This window comes from Eleginops maclovinus, chromosome 15 (assembly GCF_036324505.1).
Source record: "Eleginops maclovinus isolate JMC-PN-2008 ecotype Puerto Natales chromosome 15, JC_Emac_rtc_rv5, whole genome shotgun sequence".
NCBI lineage: Eukaryota > Metazoa > Chordata > Actinopteri > Perciformes > Eleginopidae > Eleginops > Eleginops maclovinus.
In genome coordinates this window covers 2299737-2319940 of record NC_086363.1, presented here as the reverse complement: position 1 = coordinate 2319940, position 20204 = coordinate 2299737, and the positions used below count along the sequence as shown (strand labels likewise).

Sequence of the window (20204 nt, the reverse complement as noted above, 5' to 3'; positions counted from 1 at the left end):
ACTTTACACTGAGAATATACGTTTCAACACAATTACAAATGCTAGTTAAACATGTGTTAAACTAACCGTTTAAAAAATATATAGTAAACCTGGGGTGCGTTCCACGACCCATACCGTTAACGGTGCCAGAAAGATCTGTAGTATGTCCCAATAAATTGTAAATCAAATGCAATATACCAAAAATGCATGGATGGTGTCACACGTTTGCACCACAGCACGCTTTTTGGGCTTTTCTGACCCATAATCCTTTGCACTTGGAATATACAGTACGTCAAGTCACACTATGATGTCCCAATTGTATGCAAACCTCATAATGATATATTACTTGGATTATTGGCTGGGAAACAAATGCAAGGATGTAGTAGAACTGCAGGCGGGATAATGAATACATAAAGGCATTAAAAACACTGCAAGATGGCGCCGAGGATGGCTGCCGTGTCTCGAGCTCCTCTATGTATATATTTCACATCCTCAAATCTGTATTGTTGATATTGTAAATATTCTTCTCTCTTTTTCACTATTTTATTTATCTTTTGCACCATGTATGTTGAGTTGTTGGAGGAGCACGCGACATAAGATTTTCATTGCCAACATATACGCTGTATCTGCTGTGCATATGACAAATAAAACCTTGAAACCTTGAAACCTAAAAAGCAGCAGCAAAATAAAGTAACCACAACAAGTACGAGTCCCAACACGGGTCAGTTTCTGCATTTAATTCAGAAAAACACAACAAATGAGACTTTGTTTAATTTGAATATAACGATCTGATGTAAACACAAGTGCTGCTGCTGCTGCTGCGGTTTTAAATCAAGACACTTGATCCCTAGCAGCAACACTTGCCACTTGGTCTCCTGGTCCATTAAATTATGAATTATTTTGTGAACTAAAGAAGTGGTTTAAGGCCACAGAGAGCGTTTCTACACACAGTTGAAAAGCAATGCAATACAGAGCCATGAACTGATATAAATAACAGCTACATCTGACTGAAATTATTTGAGTAACAATGAATACAATGACCGGTTTTTCTGAGCATGGTTGAAAACAAAATAGCTAAAACAATAATCAATAATATTTGACAGTCTTCCGTTAATTATCTTCAAGTAAAGTTGTTGTTCCTCTGCAGGGAAGGTAGCCTGAGACAATAACATACAGTACTAGCATCATTAAATCAAAGCTGTGACGCATGAATGATTCTCACACAAGGTTTTAAATTAAACACACAGGACGCCGTCAAGTACAAATGGTGTTACACCTCCATGACCCCGGACCCTTCATCCCCTAAATATACAATACTTGGGATAGCGACTCTTCGTAAAACACGAGGCGTTATTCTTCTGTTTTTGTGCAATGATTCAGGTTTTCCTACAGTTTTATAGGAGCAACATGTAAGCGGTATTCAAGCATTTTAAAAAGGTACATTACAAAACATTTGCAGACTCTCAAAGCCTGTGTCTTCACATCTAAAATGTAGCTAGAAATGCAAATGGGAATTAAAGCTTAAATGATTCCTTAATGCATAATGCTTTTAACTTTTAAGGAGTAGATTCAAAGTAAGAACACATTTCCAAATGTTTAATAGTCTGTATGGTTGTTATTGTTTAGTGTGTCGCAGGATAGACTACTCTAGCATTAAACCTGACTGTAGCTCTTGCTAATTCTTCCCAGCTCTTCAGGTAACGGTGTTTGAAGGCAGAGATACTCGCTGTGCAAAATCCTGAAAGAAACTTGAGGATTTTTAAAGAGGTCCTACTATGCTTTTTCAAGTTTTCCCTTTCCTGTAGTGTGTTATAGGTTTAAATGCATGTGAATGGTCTGCAAAGGCTAAAATCTCAAAGTTCCACTATGTAACATTGGCACTTCTAATTGGCTAGCGCTCCAACACATTGCACGTGATAGGCTAAGAGGCGGGACAAAAGAGGAGCTTTTTGAAGATTAAAGCATGGAGACATGTCAGTAGAGACAGTACATCTGCAGGATAGGGCCCCTTTAAGCTTCTTCCAGTACTTATACTTCAAGCATTAACTCCGAAGCTTCAGCAACAAAGACAAACATTATTGGCATTGACATTATGTACACAATATTCAAGCATTTCTCTTAACTTGTAGCATTACGTTTGAGATGGCTCTGGAATAATTACAAGAGGGACGGGTAACACTTCGACCCCTTTGAACTTTCTGTAAACTCGAGTGGCAGGAAATGGGAACCTCCACTGATCTCTCCGACTGACCTGACAGTGAACGCCTCTCTGGTGAACAGGAAGCCGTTCATTACAGCGAGGGATGAAGGAGAGTCTCTTTTAAAAACGGTTTAAATGGCTGTAAGTGCTTCTGTAACAACCCTCTGTACTCCCCTCAGAAGTCCATCCCTTCATCGCTCTCACACCAGTCTGACGGAGCGTCGGTGCCAAAGTAACGGTCTCCAAAATTACCTGAAGGGAGGTAAAAAAAAGCAGGTGAAGTGAGGAAGAGATGGAGGCTTTTAGGTTCATAATGTGTCCTCTCCTTTAGGCTTATTCAGCAAACTACACCAGATTAAAACCTGCAAACTCGAGGGAAATATAACAAAGCAAACCCTTAAAGTGAGCAGGGAACCTTAACTAGTGTAAGTGTCTAACATGTTGTTACAGATAGCATTTTGGACTCATCAAGGTAGGAAAAGCCTTCTTAATAAAGCAGCTAAATGTCAACCATCACTCATTTTACATCTGTGCTTTTCCTACTGTGACATCACCAGAGTGTGTCCAGATGTGCAGCATGCTGAACAGCAGCAGTATCAATCTGTGTTGATCTTCCTTTAATACCTCACTTTAGGATGGATCATCAATCACATTTTCTTATTGCTTATGAGATTTGAAGCTTTGCAGTGTCTGTCTCTGGCTCACATAACTTCCCTCTTACAGCACTGCAAGGTCAGGAGAGTCCTCTGATTAAGGACATGAAAGCAGAGGAACTTATTATACATGTCCTTAATAAGGATGATAAGCATTCTTCAGGACTCTACCCTCTGGAAACCCCTCTCCTTAACCTGTCAGACCTGTCTTTGCAGCATCATCAGATTTATTAGGATTTTTAATGTATATTTTTGAATGAATCCTCCTATATTTTGTGCAAAACTGCTGCTTGCATGCTCCAAATCCAAATGAGGGAAAGAGAAAGCGTCCTCACCGATGCCGGGGATGATGTGGAACTGGTCGTTGACCTCCTTGTCCACGGCCGTGGTGATGATGCGCACTTTAGGGAAGGCGTAGGCCACCGAGTGCACGCCCATCTCCGCCATCAGCAGCGACAGGAGGAAGATCTTATCCTCCGCCACATCATGGTCCTGCACAGGGGAATGGACGGAGAGAGAGAAGGCACATTAAGACTACAGAATACTTTTAGTTTGGCTGGAAGAAAACATGATGGTGGCCAGTTGGTTTCTCCCTTTTTGTTCCTCCTGAGTGAGTGGATAGTGGATTATCTTCCCTGGCTCTATCCTCCAGTGCCTGTTTATTTGGCTATTGTGACTTGGGTCTTAATGTCTACATTTGCATCAAAGAAATAAAACTAATGAGCATCTACAGCATCTTCAGAGGGGTGTAGACCCACCAGCAGCACTCTGACGGCCATGAGGGCAGCCGCTCCGGTGGACACGGTGCTGTCCATCAGGATGACGTAATCCTCCGTGATGTCTTTGGGCAGACGGAGGTAGTGAAGCTGAAAGGAAGGAAACACAACAGTAAATACAAACGTGCAGATATTCGGATATTGACAATAACTAAATCCCTGATTTAAAAAAGACGTCCATACCTCCGGTTCCCCGGTGTCGTGGTTGGTCTGGATGAGGATCTTTCCCAGCCGGATGTCTTTGCACACCGCCATCAGAGCCTGCTCCATCGTCTCCCCGGCTCTCAGGATGGAGACGCCTGTGATCTGCACAAACACACAAGAGGAAAACATAGTTCAGTTGGATACGAATCTGAGGAGCTAGATTTCTACATAAAGACACATGCTGTGAGCACCATGTCTCTTAACAGTCATTCTAGACTTCTACATGCATTGCTAAACCAGTGAGCAATTTGGCTTCTCATAGATCTGGATATTTTTTGTCTTTCTTGGACACTTTACATTAAAGAGACGGACATTACATTAGGAAGAGAGAGGGAGTATGTGGCGTTGTGTGTAATTATTTAGCTACCACGGCTTTAACTCATTATTATAATGCTGTGAAGAGACAGTAAATGGAGGAACTGCACCTCTGATATGTAAGTAATGCATGTGTTTGTCACTAGGTATGTTCTCTCTGAGCTGAGAGGGTTAAGACTATGCATGCACTTGAGCTTGGTGACCACAAAGATCATTTTAAAGTTACCTTAACAAGCATAAAAGCAGACTTACTCTTTTCCCGCTCAGTCTCTTGCCGTTATAGTTGCCACCCTGAGGCGTCTCCACACACACCGGCTGGAGGAGGACAAAAGAACGAAGAGGAAACGAAAGAGAACATTAAACCACGTTCAAAACCCACCTGCCACTGAAGGAAACACAGACATACATAACAGACAACTTGAAGCTATATTAATAGTGGAGAAGCAACATCGTACTTTATTCATATTCCAACGAAGCAGCGGGTCAGTTATTAATCCAAGCACACACGGCTCACCTTGAGAGGCAGGAAGGAGAGGGCGTGCTCTATCAGGAGCCTCATTAATCTCTTGGAGTAAAAGATAAACTCATCCCTGTTCGTCTCCTTGTTCCTACACAAACACACCGAGGTCAGGAGCAAAGAGGAGGAGGTCGAGTTGTAAGAACATGCAAAGACTTTGATCCCCTTCAGGGAGTAAAGTTAGGATGTCTTCACCTTGAATATCTATCTGTGTATATGCAACACTAGATCGTTGGACTACCTTTAAGCATGAAATGAAGTCAAATATGTTCTGATCAAAGTTTGTTTTAATGACGTGTTGATAAGACGTTGCCGGGGTTCTGACCTGATGATGGTGTGCATGCCGCGGACCTGAGGCGTGCTCTCCATCACGCTGAGGGTTTTGGGTAGCGGCTGACCCTGGTGAGCCGAGGCCAGAGCCGATCTGTGAAAGAAGTCCAACAGGAAGTGGTGAGACTGACATACAGAAATGATCGGGAGTAGTAACAGCAATATAAATAACCCTTCCCTGCAGCTGAAGGCTTTCCTAATCAAATATCATCCTGGCTTTGTGTGTGAAAATAATGCTCTGTCTAAGGTGAAGTACATAGCGTTGATGACACCACTGAACCCACAGATTCAGACAGGCCGATATCCTTATCACATCATCATTAAAAACACAACAAAATCTTACGAATGCATAATTCTGATTTCAATATGGATTACAATAACTGTGGTTATCAGTTTGGCCATCATCCTCAGCTCTTACTTCAAACACTTGAAAGATGAGATTGCAGATTGAGCAGAAATGAGCTGAATTGTTTAATAGAAGCCAGGCTTTGTGAAGTGTTTAGATTACTACAGCCTAATAAGGTGCTACACATACACATGCAGGCAGATTGCAATACAAAGGAAATGGGGCTGGAATCCTAAAGCAAGACTCAGTGGACTAACGTGTTAATATCAGGTCATGTTTACAGTGTGCAAAGCAAGAAATGCAACTCCAAAAATAAGCAAATTGGCAAATACATATTTAAAATTGCATGCTTGGATTGTTAAAGAGCGATGCAAAAGCTTTAAACGTATCCATTTCTGCAGCTGAAACATGCTCTATTCCTTCAGTAAAGGAAATAAAGCCATGCTGCTGCCACTTTAGCGTGAAGGCATCAAAACAGCATGTTGGCTTCTCTATGCCGGCATCAATTGTTCAGTTTAAGCAGGTTGCAAAGTCCAGAACGCATCAAATGGACTAAAGGGAGCTTTAGAAACAACAACACTACAGGAGGATGCACACGGTGAGCCTCACATATCCCAGCGGAGCTTCCTCTGAAGAAGGACACAGATATTCATTTGGTCACATTTAGAGATGAAGCAGAAAGAGACAGGAACACAGGAGGAGGAAAAAACACGGAGAGGGACAATAAGAGAGAAGAAGAGAAAGCGTTAGAGCAGAGGAACAGCTCCTCTTCATCAGCGCTGTGCAACACTGAACACTCTACAGCTCAGGGCCGAGGAGCCGCACTTCAATTTGTCTTCTAAGAGGGTTCAGTTCAGGTGACTCAATTTATGCACACTCTTAGCGGGATGCTTTGGAAGGGGAAAATACAGATCCGTCACCATTTACTGCGCAGGTGAGTACCCTGCAGACCCCTTATAGCAGGCTTTATCCCTGCACACTCACCCAAATGACGCATGATTTTCACAGAACTAGCAGCTTTACTCAACATGTCTCATAATGCACATTCCACCCAGAGAGATTAGCATTTGATAGCATTCCGCTCAAGTGTTGAAATGCACAGTATAGGTCTGAATTACACACGGGTTGATCTTTGTCCTGTTGCTTTGATCAGTTTTAGACTGTAGAGGTTTTTTTGAATATGTTTAAAAATACATTTTCCCGACTTGCAGATAAATAAGGGTGTAAAAGAAGTCTGATTTGGTCCGGTTGTAAGACTGTTTGGACATCTGAACATGGCCCGTGGAGCATGGAAATTCATCCAGCAGCACTAATGGATTTTTCTGGACACCTGGGCGCAAGGGTTTTAAAAGTGATGAAAGTCTTTGCAAACTTCTCAGCTTTATCTTGAAGGAACCACTTGGACAATTCAAGCTTTAAGTTGGTCTCAACTTACTCCTTAGGGAAATATTTAGCTCTTTACCTTCTTAATTTCAGACTTTTTTATGCCACTTTTGCATGCATTTTGCATTATGCATGACAGTAATGAGGGAGGCATTTGGTAAATGCTTTTTAAAGCGTCCTGGAGGGGTCTTTTTAAAACTCTGTGCTGTTTGGTGCTGAGCAGGTGGTGTACTGAAGGTTTATAGGAGCTTTATTCCTTAAAACAGCTGGAGATAAAGTTGAATGAACAACCAAAACAACCTCATTATAAAGAGCGTAAAGACACTAATAGTCCCAAAGTAAATGTGGCTGGTTATATTTTTTCCCAAAAGACGAGACCAAGTGTTTTCACACATGCAAAACCATTGAACGCATCAGTCACAGAGGGAGAGATGCAGTGAAGAAGAGGAAGGATTCATTCGCAGTGTGGCTGAAAATGGAGTGAAAGCAAGAAAGGAAATGAAGGGTTTAGTCATTTAAAATAAAAATCACAGTCATACCTCACAGTGATCTCACGCTGGAATGGTTACACAGCATTCAGCCAGGCAAGGGTGGGTCGTGTGTGTGACGAGAAAAAAAAACATGAGATCAGCCAATCTGCAACATGACACCCACAGAGAGCCAAACCTCTAAAGCAAAATGAATGTTTGTTAGTTCAAAAGTAGAAATAACAACATCTCTGGGATATTTAACTAATGGTCAAAATGTTGGTTTTTTTTACGATTTTAAGCAGAAGAAATGGAATCCATGCTATCAGCTTTCTGCTTAAATCTAAATGCTAACATGCTCCAATGGTGATGCTAACATGCTAAGGTTTAGCACATACCGTGACCATGTTAATTTAGCATGTTAGCGGCAGTTGTAAGATAAACAAACTAAGACAAACGATGGGTGAGGCTGATGGGATGTCATTTGATTTGCAAGATAAATATGTCAATTGAGTTAATCAGTGTTTTACATTAGCTTATTGCTGTTTTAAATACATGTTTACTCTTATTTTAAGTCATATTAATACCCTTAGGTGTACTGTCTTGTGTTCAACTCTTATTGCATGGATATCACAGCTGAATTTCTCCTCAGCTTCTCTTCACTTGGTCAAAAATTGCTCAAAAATCTTCCAAAAGCTAACATTTTGACGTGATGATCGTGCATTTTGTCTGCCAATCCCTGCAGTAGACGTCGTAATATTTCACCGGATAAGTACAAACATTGATCTGCTGTTGATACTGCAGTAAAATCATCCCTTTGTGGATCATGGCAGTAAATCAAAGACAGGACAGCGTCAGGTTGTGTGAAGAGTGAAAGATGTTCCGTGTGTTCGCCCGGTGGCCGTGGATGGATGTGTGGGAGGTGGGACAGATCATAGTTTGATACAGGTCATAAAGCCGGCTGACGGGACAGTGAGGTGAGGAAGATGGAGGACAGCTCTCTGGCTTTATGTGCTCATTAATCCCCAAGTACCTGTTCACTCGGGTGTAGAAGGACAGGGGGGGTGAGAAGACCAGGGACAGCTTCTCTTAATGACTGAGATATTTAGTCCTTTGCCTCAAGTGTAATTTCACCATTCTCCTGAGTTATGAGCCTAACAGGACATGCAATTAAGCACATAGTTAAAGACAAACTTGTGAAATAGAGGGGTTTTTTACCTGCGGGAAACTGAGGGAAAGGCTGGCAGTCATTTTGCTCGGTCAACCAGCAGAGGGAGGAAGTGGTCAGAGAGAACAGAGAGAGTAGAGACTACTGAGAGCTGACCAGAGGCTGCAGCAAAATCAGCTTCAAGAGGAAGGTAGTAACATTTGAGCCTTTTTGAGTGATGTTGCTCTCTCCCCCAGCTGTTCAGTAACTAGCAGTGGTGATAGGATCTTAAAAAAGCATCATAAATATTTGTCTTTTTTTAGCTACTCCAGTGACACCATTAACGTGACACACCCCTGACTCAATGCCAGTCAGAGGCTAAAATAAAAAGACATATTTTCTAACAGAACTTCTGCAAAGTTCTCATAATTTAATGAGGATCATAAATATTTCTAGATATCCGACAGACAATTCAAATCCTTACTTTCCCATTGATGCTGGATTTTATTGTGACAAGTATTACAAAATTCACTTCATCTATGAACTATAATGTTCTGGGATTTAGTAGGTTTATTGTCACATCTACTGGAGCAAGACATAAAAGTAATTCATGCATTTGCCATTATTAGGATTTTAAAACGCTTAAAGGGGATTTTCTGATGTATTTTATAGTCCTGCATTCTGTGTTCTTATTGCATATTACTATGATGGGTTTGCATGTACTGTGAAGGCAGCACAGTCAAATCAACAGACCCTGAACGCACCACAGGCCAAGTTCACGGCATCTCAGACCTCCAGGTGTTTTCCCAACACCCAGTATTCTTAATTTGGATTAAAGATGCTGCTTTAATTCAGAGAAAAAGTCATATTTTTTGTAGAAAAAAGCAGCGGATTGATCATAAAGTGTTCTTTTAGCAGCCAAACGTGTGGCAGCGTTATTCATTTTAAAAAACCCTGAAGCCCACTCGCTATGTTTTTGAGGTAATAGCTGAAAAAATACTCTTCCCTCATAGGAACTGTATCTGCAGATTATAGGAAATACAGTTATGCTTGGATCAGCACAACATGCAGTGGAGGCAGCACTTTCCCCTACAAAATAAGCCCCCTCACAAACAGAACAAAGGCTGACAATCTATAGGGGAGGAAATAACGGAGAGAAGCCAAATGTTCAGCTGAATCAGGCAAATCCTCTCCACGGCCCAACAAACAAACAAACAAATAAAAGAACAAGTCTTACCTTCTCCAGCTGACTGTGAACGTGCTGAACAATCAGATCCAGAGCTACAAAGTTTTCTCCGCCTGGGAATAAGTTCAAGACACAAAGGAGAAGAATTTCAGCATATGGTTTGCAGCAGAAGACAGAATAATTAAAAGCGAAGTTCCGCTGACCTCTGGGCACCACGATGTCCGCAGCCTGCACCGTGGGCTCGATGTATTGCTCGAACGCAGGCTTCACAAACGTGTTGTATTGTTTGATGATGCCGCTGATGTCCCGGCCGCGCTGTGAAATGTCCCTCTTCAGCCGCCGTATGAGACGGATGTCAGAGTCTGTGTCCACAAACACCTTCATGTCCAGCAGCTGGTGGAGGAAAGAGAATGCAATAGATATATTATAACAAGATCTCCAGTATGCTTATTTTGTATTACATTATACATTTCAATAAAAGGTCTTAGATGAGACAGCTTGATTCTCCAAATGAAATATTCCAAGTACTTCAAACACAAGCATTCATGCTAATTGATGCGTTTGAAAAGGCCTCATTCACCCAAAAAAATATAGGAATAGAGAGATAGCCCTTTCTAAAACTGTGTTCATGTTTGCTCAGTTCTCTATAAGAAAACAAAGACAACAAAATAAATGTGTTTTAGTTCATACTTCTTTGGAGGTCAAACTACAGAAAACTCCAGTGGCATCTGAGCATTTAAATTTAAAAAGTAGAATATCTTGGCTTAATTCTAATTGTATTATTAATTAAATTGATCAATCAATTAATAAACATGTATAAATAAACAAAAAAAATATCCAGATTTGGTCTGTTCGATAGAATGGGAGGATGAAACCCTCTTTATTGTCACACAAGCACACAGCAGAGCACACACAGTGAAATTGGTCCTCTGCATTTAACCCATCCTAGTACTAGGAGCAGTGGGCAGCTATCGTGCAGCGCCCGGGGAGCAATGGGGAGGGGGGATTGGAGGTGTCCGGTGCCTTGATCAAGGGCACCACAGCAGGGCATAGGAGTTGAACTGAATTTTTTCAAGTCTGTTCGGGGACTTGAACCGGCGACCCTACGATTCCCAGTCCAAGCCCCTACTTACTGGGCCACTGCTGGACTAGTTAGTGAACATTAAGATATCTAACCCTAACCCACAGTGCAAGATCAAACATTAAAATGACTTGTTACTTCCTCCAAATCCATCCATTTGAAGTTTGCAATCATAGAGAATCAGCAAGTGTTTTGCTGATAAATGACTGATATTTGTACGAGCTGAACCATAGAATATGAAGTATGTGGGATGACAAAATGTATTAGAGGAAGGAAAAACAAATGGCTGACAGAAAAACTGTGCAGGCTTCATCTTGTAGTATTGTCAAAAGAGACAGAGGGAGGCAAACAAGTGAAAAAACATTGCGAGTTGCCTCCAAGATTTGACACTCGGGACATGTCGAGGGAGTCAGAATCGTAAAAACAGAGGAGACCTTCGTTATCAGTGTCACTTCAAACTGAACCACGACTCTCGAATCAATGAAGCGGCGCTACACCAGGAGAGGAACAACAAAAGAGGCGACATCATCGCTCATCAAAATAACTCTGGATGACGCCTGGAAGGAGAAGGGGTTTGTGGGAGATTTAGAAGAAAGTGAGTAAGTGAGCTCTACAGCAGGCATGCTGCTGGATGAGCATGACTGCCAGCCTGTAGGAGGAGGGGGGTTTTGAGGGAAAGGTTTCTAAGCTTAGAGATCAAGACTCTGAAACATTCAGCTACTTTGTACTATAACATATAGGTTTTAGTACATATAAAAGGTCTGCAAAGGTTAAAATCACTGTCTTCCCTCCAGAGAAACACCTCCATTGGACTCCTGGGACATAAAGACATCACTGTGTTAAACTCGTGCTTCAATTAACTAACGCTCCAACACGCTGTCTCTCCTGGGACATGTCTCCATGCTTTAATGTTCAAAAAGCTCTTTATGTTTCTCACACTGCCTGTGCTGCAGCCCCTCGAATCAGAGCAGACTGGGCTCTGGTTTCAGACAGAGGGTGAAAAGAGGGGCTGCAGCACAGGCAGTATGAGAAACATAAAGAGCATTTTGAACATTAGAGCATGGAGACATGTCCCAGGAGAGACAATAACTACACAAAAGTGAGTATAATGTGACCTCTTTTAATATCTGAAGAGGCACATTTAAAAATACTAAATGAAACGGGTTCAAACATCTAGCAAATCAAATGTTCCCATAAAGCAGTGATACCCATTTGAACCTGCAGAGGTCTGATAACAACGGGAGAAATTCAAAGAAAAGCCACAACATTAACAGTGTTGTAAATCTGTAATGGATGTATCGCTGTATCACACAATCAAATCAGTGTGTGTGTGTGTGTGTGCAGTTTCTCACAGCTTCTCATTAGCATATCAGATTTGCAGCTGTAATTGCCTTCAGTTACAGGAGTGGACACAAAAGAGGATAAATCACAGCGGAGAGAAGCTGTTATTAACCGAGTCAGAGAGTCTCAGGGGAGCTGCAGGCCTTATCTCCACGCACCAGCGCACACACACACACACACACTCACACACACAATTAATTCTCTCACCCTAAACCAGGTCTCCTTTTTACACAAACATGAATATTTTTGTGAGAATGTTTTTATTTAATACCCAATTTTAGGCTTTGTATTGCTGAATAAAAGAAGGAAAGAAATACAGAAGTAAATATTTCTAACATTTAGAACTCATTTTATTTATAGAAATAGTCATTTCCCCAATATGCATTACCTATAAAATGAAAGGTCCCATTTAAAACTAAGGACTTCAAATTAAAAAGGTATTTAATTCAAATAAAGGGATAAGATAATAAATAAAATGTCAGCTTTTTTAGACATTTCCAAAGTTATGGTCAGGCAGGAAAACTGATATTTAATCATAAAAAAGGTCGATATAATCTCAATATGAAACATGTCATCACAGGGGAAAGTGGGCTGATTTAATGACCCTGCTCAGAATCAGCTCCCTATTAATCAGCCTGCTCCTCCAGGAGAGGACGGAACCATTACTCAGGTCTGGCACAGGGAAGAGAGAAAGATAAAAAAACAAGAAAATCTCCAAAAGGTTTTGGTAGAATCTGAGTGATCAAACATGCTTTAAGAAATCTCCATTCACTGCATACTGTGTGTTTGTAAAGGGGAGGTTCATTTAGCAGAGTATGAATGAATAACAATAGGAAGCAAAGAGAGAAAACTTGACTTCAATAACGGAGACGTTTTTGTTTACCTTCAGCAGCTCCTTGTTGGCAAACGCCAGGATGCCCTCAAAGATGACCACATTGGCCCCGTACACCGTTTTCTGCCGAAAGAAACAAAATAAAGAACATTTATTAAAGCCTAGCTCCAAACAATGATACCATGCCCTTTAGTAGAGCTAGTTAAAGCTGTTTTCATTTCCGTGGGGTTGGTTTTACGCTCGAGTATGCAACTGTATTCCTATTGTTGTTTATGCTACCTATGATCTTTTATTAACGCCATTTATTTTTACATTGTGACTTTACGTGCAATGAAATGTGCTTTATACATAAATTGCCAGTGGTTGCTGCAATCATCCCTCCTGTCCAATGCAGCAGTGATAAGATAGAATGGGAGGATGAAACCCTCTTTATTGTCACATACATGCACACAGCAGAGCACACACAGTGAAACTGGTCCTCTGCATTTAACCCATCCTAGTACTAGGAGCAGTGGGCAGCTATTGTGCAGCGCCCGGGGAGCAATGGGGAGGGGGGATTGGAGGTGTCTGGTGCTTTGCTCAAGGGCACCACAGCAGGGCCTAGGAGGTAAACTGGGACCTCTCCAAGTAGCAGTCCACCTTCCATATTTTCAAGTCTGTTTGGGGACTTGAACCGGCGACCCTACGATTCCCAGTCCAAGCCCCTACTGACTGAGCCACTGCTGGACTGACTGAGCCACTGCTTTCTAATTATATTTTATTATAAAAGATTGGCAGTCCAAGTCAAAATGCAGTGATCAAACAAAACAAAGCTAATAGCAAACCTCTAGGTAGACTTATCAATATCTTCCAAGGATATGAATAAAGTCTATTACACTATGTAACACACCCACTAAGGGGCTTTAAAGGACATTTAATGGTACAAAATCCCACCCAAAATTGCCATAATATGCAATATAATCTCAAGAATAAAATGCACATTACAACAAACTAAATAGGAAGGAAGCTTTTCCACAAACTCTAGGCTGTGTTGCCGGTCTGTTAGCAAGAAAACAACAGAGAATTGTTTTAATTCATACTTTTTCTGGCTGTAAAACTTGAGGTAAAAGACACTTTCATTTCTCTGTTGGAAAGGAAATGATAACAACTCACTAAACTAGGATTGCTCAAATAATACGTGTAGCTTAAATGAAATGCAAACACAGAGAAGTTCAAACACAACACGTGTTCACAAGTTCACTTCGCTATCTGATAAACCTCATCGTCAATCTGCTTTATTACGGAGAACGAGTGTGTGTGTGTGTGTGTGTGAGAGAGGGATTAATCACTGTCTCAATCAAACTCAAAATGGTGCTGAGTGTGTCACAATCCCATTACCTTCCTCTGCCCAGCTTCGTGCTGAAGTCAATGGGCTGGACACTTCCGTATTGATTTAGTTAGAAAGAGAGAGAGAGAGAGGGGCGGAGGGTGTGTGAGAAAAGCAGAAAGTAAATTCTAGAGAAACAGATGAGTGTTTATCGATTTGTTCATTTCCCTTTTCTAATGATTTAGAGGGTCTTTAACATGTTTAAGTGAAGACGCCGGAGAAAGGGAGAAGCTGACCTCCACTTTTACAAGAGAAGAAGAAGAAAACTCCACTGCAACCGCTTCTTCATCAGGACACATGCACACGCACACACACACGAGCCCCCCCTCTGGGACTGAGGCTTAATTACATCCACTCCAGTGCAAAAGGTACACAGAATGATTTCAGGAGTTGTGAGAGGAGAATTCCCGCGTGGTTGTTGTGCCTTTCAGCCATGAAATTACATTTACACAGAAATAGAGAGGGGATGTCAGAGAGCGACACGGCCAGAGTGATTCCTCACAAAGCTTTAGGGAGGGGGGGGGGGGCGGTGTTAATGTCCTGAACACTTAATCTTTAATAATTAGCTAATTAGAGGAGATCCCGACAGATCAAACCACTAATTAATCCCCGGGGGGGGGGTTTAGTGGTTTGTTAGTGCGATGGTCATTTTATCTTGTCAATTACAAGGGGCTTTTATTTTGGTAAAGACAGAGTAGATGTGGATCTGTGCCGAACAAATGACTTCATCTACGTAAAACATCTGGTTTAGGGCTTTTGTTTTGTTCTCGATTGTAAAGATACTTCACAAAAGAGACTCAAGTAATCTATAAGCGTTAAAGTAAAAGAGTAAGTTTCCTACCCATTCTTTGCGTCTGCCGTGAGACGTGAAGTCGTACACGGGGACTTTGACGCTCTTCCCTTTCTTCAGCTTCCTGAGGACGGTGACCACCAGCTCGAAGTCAAACGCGTCGGGGTGATCGAAGTTATACTCGTTCTTAGCCGCGAGTTCCTGCTCCTCTTTATTCAACACCTGACACACAAACAAAAATACAAGTGAGGCATAAAATGTTCGGGAATAAAATCCAGTTAACCGATGCTTTTATTTGTAAACACAGTTGCTGGTCAATGGGCTGCAGTTAAAATGTCCTTTAATGGCAGTCACTTTGGATTATAATCGAAGCATCTCATGGTGGATTCTACAATTTGTAAGCAAATGCTGATGTTGAGATACTACTCTTTTTGTCCCAGGATACATTTCATTAAGAAAGAAATAGAGAAGAGTAAAGGTTTGGTTAAATAAACACTACAAATATCACAAAATCCAGCTCATGCTGTCATCCTGAGCCTAGATAATACAACGTTTATAATTACCGGTGTTTGGTGTCTAGCACTTTCCTTTTTTGCAACTACATTATTAATAAATTGGTCCCCGGGAAATAAAAACAGTCGTATTTTGAGATGTTTTACACATTTTCAACTTTCAGAATCTGTAAATCCAGCCTATAAACTTTTTCTTAATTTCACCTCCACTCTCCCTCTGTCTGTACTCGTCCCATTGTTTTTCACTCATGTATTGATTGCATCAATTCAGTAAAAGTATCTTTAAAAAGGAAGAAATGTTTATCCGTTCATCTGTAAAATTACAGCCATTGAAGGCTTATTGGACCACCTGCATTAATTCAATGGATACCTTTATACACATACACAATGCACTGGCCATCTTTAATAGAAAGCAAAAGTTCTCTTTTAGTTGTAGTTAAAGGGACATTGCATCATCACTGACATCCTCCTCCTCTGTAAAGCATCAGAGAGTTTCCTTTCAGAATAAACCTCCCCACTTATTTAACTTAGAAATGCTCAATTGATTACAACAGCTGGGTCTAATATTAATAGAGACGTGCAGACATTATGTGCTCTGTAGGATTGTGTGAGTACAGACACATCTGGTCTCAGAGGAGAGGGGGTGTAATTGATATAAATTGATATTGATATTGTGTTCAATCATTCAGGAGCTTTCACTTAATACGCTGAAATCCGCACTAAGGACCTGCGACGGAGGAAAGAGAGTTTGATTTTACATTTGCTGTAATTGAATCTTCACCGACAGGGTGTTGTTTTGAAATCAAAGCTACTTAATTGTTATGTTGGCTTAAAATGCTGAGCAAGGGATCTGAAATACAACTGTATTGATTGAAGTGAAAATACTGTTAGTTAAAGCTCTTATTTCTGCTTTTAATCACGGTAAACATGTTCACAGGGTTTTCTATACCTTGTAGAAAGAGTCCATGGAGAGCAGAACCACCCAGGGGACGTCCAGCGCTTCAATGATCTTATTGGCTACCGTGGTTTTACCTGAAGCACTTCCCCCACACAGACCTGCGGGAGAAACCCAAAGACCCACAACACTGTTACAGACTCAAAATAAATACAAGCAAAAAATGGCAGGGTAGGTCTTATTGGTGCTGGAGGAGAAACTTGAATAGCTCCAGTAACACCGATAGCCTGGAGGTGGTTTCCCCTCAGCCGACCTCCTGGGTTAAAGACCACAAGAGCCATCCTTCAGAACAACGATCCTGGGAACCGGGCCAGAGCTACATGCTGGCTGGGGAGGAGGTGGAAAACTGGATCCATTCCCTGCCAACGGTAATGTGTCTGTTGGTGCGTGCATGTGTGTGTGTGCGTGCGTGGAACAGAAATAGCCAACAGAGCTACTTCTAAAAGGTATAAACAACTCTCGGTGAAGGTATGGAATGGGGTTTTTTTGCTCAGATAAAACCGATCGGGGTCAGAAGTGCTGACTGGGAACTGAGGGAAGGAAAATCACTGCAGTGCTACTTATTTCTACATATGAATAGAGCTTCAGATGAGTTATAGAAATACTGGTTCACTTCTGACTTGCAACATGATGAATAAGAAGGGTAAAAAGCAATCCTAGTGACTGTGTTTCTATTGATTCAGCATAAGGGAGAGGCTTTGTCAACTAGCAGTGAAGCCAGGCCTCTTAGAATAGATAAAACTGTGTTTTATAAGTAAAGTACAATAAAAGTTACAGAGGGTAGCTCTAACAAAGCCTAGGGAATAGTTCCAGTATCAGTTCAAGTGTACACAGGACCCAGTCTAACCTGAAAGTACTAGAATCATTTTGCAGCATTGAAATCTTCTTCTCTCCTCTACCGGCTCTCTCCATCTTCCATTACCCTATAACAAGGGTTGGTTTTTCCCTTCTTGCTCTCTCAGTTCCCTTAGTTACAGTTTGGTCCTTTTAACAGGAGCTGTATCGCCTAAAGTACAACAGTGTGAAATGGTAACTAGTCTCAGCGTCCTATCGACAATAACAGATTAACTTCTAAAGACAATATCCACCTTTGCCTCCACGTACTCCCACTCGTGCCAATCTGATTTGCTCAACCATGCATCATTGGCTCAGTGAAAGTCAAACAGACACACGGTCAACATCACTGGATAAAAATACTCTGAATACTCTGGCCCTACCCCAGGTGTATTTCTCAGATACTGGATCTCTCACCGATAACGAAGGCCTCTTTGAAGGTGGTCCCGGTGACGTTGTACCACGGGGGTCTGCCGGCGGTGTAGATGGTGCGTTTGTTGGTCCTCAGCAGCGGAGGCTCCGACTTGGACTGGCTCGTGGTCCGTTTCCGAGGTGACAGAGACGGGGTCAAAGGGCAGCGGGGGACACGGTTCAGGAGGCCGTCCAGGGAATCATCTCCACTCCCACTGCAGGGAGAGACAGGAGGACAGGACCAGAGAGCGGTGAATCAACTACTGTTCTTTTCAGATGATACCTTGGTAGTGACGATCAGGAACCAAATTAAAACATATCATTTTCTGAAGGATTTCACTTGTGATTTAGTCCCTGTGACTCATTTCCTGTGTGTAAAGTTTTATTGTATGTGCCTTAGTGTATGGTGCCATCAGAAATGCCATTTAAGCTCATAGCTGGCCCCGTGCTGCTGCTCAAATACAGGCAATTATGTTGTTTTGTAGTATCTGCAGACTCCACAAAGCTTATTGTGAGTCAAGAGGAGCTTTTGTCTGATCATGCATAGCCCCTCAAAGAAGCTATAAATGGGCAGAAAATGGCTTGACCTCTAAAAAGTAGAAAAATGGGCCATAATTTGTAATTCAAAGCCATTATTTAAGACTTTTGTGGAGCTGCAGATTCTGCTGTCCTGCAGAGAGATGAGAGGGAGTCTGTGAACTTCGGAGTCTCTCTCTGGACTTCCTCTCTACAGGGAGGTCTGCTGTCGGTGTGGTTGAGGGGGAGGAAGGGGGAACTTGCCAACCTCCCCAGGAAAAAACACCGCTGCCTGAACACAGCACGGCACAGGGTGGGGCCAGCGTTCACATGAGTAAAGCTGTCATCACTTGGCTGGGACATTTTGACACTTGTGGACTGTGATTACATCAGGTCAAAAATAAATCTGTAAATCTGGCAGTGCATTGTTGCCCCTGTTTATCCATACACATGTTGACTGTAGAAACAGTAGATTGTCCACTGGCCGAGATGTGCTTCAGTGGGCATGAACGTTACATTACATGCAGAGCAAAAGGGCTTTTATAAACAGTTTGAAATACTTCCCCTTCATGGTGGAGTTTTTGAGTGTTTAATAAATGACACTCCAAAACCGTAAGCATGATACTGACATTAAACAAATCTCCTATTCTGTTAGATGCAAGATGTCTGCAAACTGAATGTGATGACGTAAATATGAGCTTCTCTCAAACTTATTTACGTAATTTCTTAAAGTTATAACTATCAACACATCTGCTTCTCTGAACATAAATATCCTCTTTCATAATTAAGATGCTCAAAGTAAACAAGGGTTCCCTATCTAACCTTGTACATGTTTATTTAAAAAAAGAAACTGCTGCTGCATTCATTGGATTTATTGACAAAGCACAAAGCCTCAGGAACTGGCTAACACTTGTCTTATTTGTCAATCAATATAAACCTGACCTACTAACTAATAAAATTGTACATGTGAGAAAATGAGACATATACCACTCCAATACCCTGTTAGGTTCCAGCCATTTCCCCCCAGAATTGAGCATAATCCATGTGGGAAATATACTATATTTTATACATAAAGTGAATAAACAGATATTCGCTCCTCCAGCTGCAGGATATCTTCAGTAGTACTGTCAGACACCTGATCCCCCTCTTATCCTCAGTGCTACGGGTTAAATATGCAAGATGTGAGTGCTAGCATCAAAGTAGCATTAGCTTCAGGTGTGATAGGCAGTGCAGCAAAACATCCACTATATTCTATTGAAGAGATGCTAAGGGTGTTATTAATAATAGATAGAGACTTTATGTATCCCAAGCTAGGACATTATTTTGTCACAGCAGCATGTTGACAGGCAAACTACAGGAATGACAATATTACTTAAAAAGTAAAATAATGTTAAACCGTTAAAATCCGTTTGCCAAAAACATGTCAATAATGTATCTGACGGTGAAAGGAGTGTTGACGCCAGAGGAAGGTAGCTAGTGTTACAACAGCTGTAGGTACAAAACAAACAAACATCTGACACATAATTAATGATATTGCCAGCCCCTCTCTGTTGTTTTAACGGTATTTGATTTGTATGTGTATCTTTTGTTCCCTTCAGCACAATGCGGGGGTACAGTTTTGGAAGCTAGCCTCGTTAGCTTAGCTAGCTAGCATGAGCCCTTATAACTGTGTCTCTGCTTCTTGACGCAGATTTTCAGCCTTTTTTGTTAATGTATTTACCTGTCGGACCGCAACATGGACCTGTCCACCTCGTCCCGTCATCTGGCGGCTGCTCTACCGGTTTAACGGTACTATCGCTGCTGCTGCTGCTGCAGCTTGCTGTTTCCATGTCGGCAACAGCGCGGCGCGGAAACCAAACAGTGAGAGCGTCATGACGTCAAGGAGCGTAAACTTATGCTGCCTTTATGGTAATCGGGGAAAAGTGGAGTCACACAATGCGATCGCTCTGTAAGTTAGAAAATGGCAGTCACGTTATTACATTATGATACCATTAATAAACCAAAATGTTCAATATTTTTATGCATGGGTTTTAAATGATGTTTTATCAAACTAACAAGTAACT

At 41.6% G+C, this 20204-nt stretch overlaps 1 protein-coding gene across 1 annotated transcript; it reads right to left on the bottom strand.

Moving 5' to 3' along the window:
• Nucleotides 1–683: 683 nt before the first annotated feature.
• si:ch211-243j20.2 (uridine-cytidine kinase-like 1) lies at nt 684–19970 on the bottom strand. Its single transcript, XM_063902395.1, is given in 16 exon segments — nt 684–2431; nt 3168–3324; nt 3591–3698; nt 3792–3914; nt 4380–4442; nt 4642–4735; nt 4970–5068; nt 5930–5949; nt 9555–9616; nt 9707–9896; nt 12809–12880; nt 14965–15135; nt 16375–16481; nt 17632–17840; nt 19862–19895; nt 19898–19970. Coding segments are annotated over 16 exon segments (1659 nt in total). The 3' UTR covers nt 684–2354.
• Between the last annotated feature and the right edge of the window lie 234 nt (nt 19971–20204).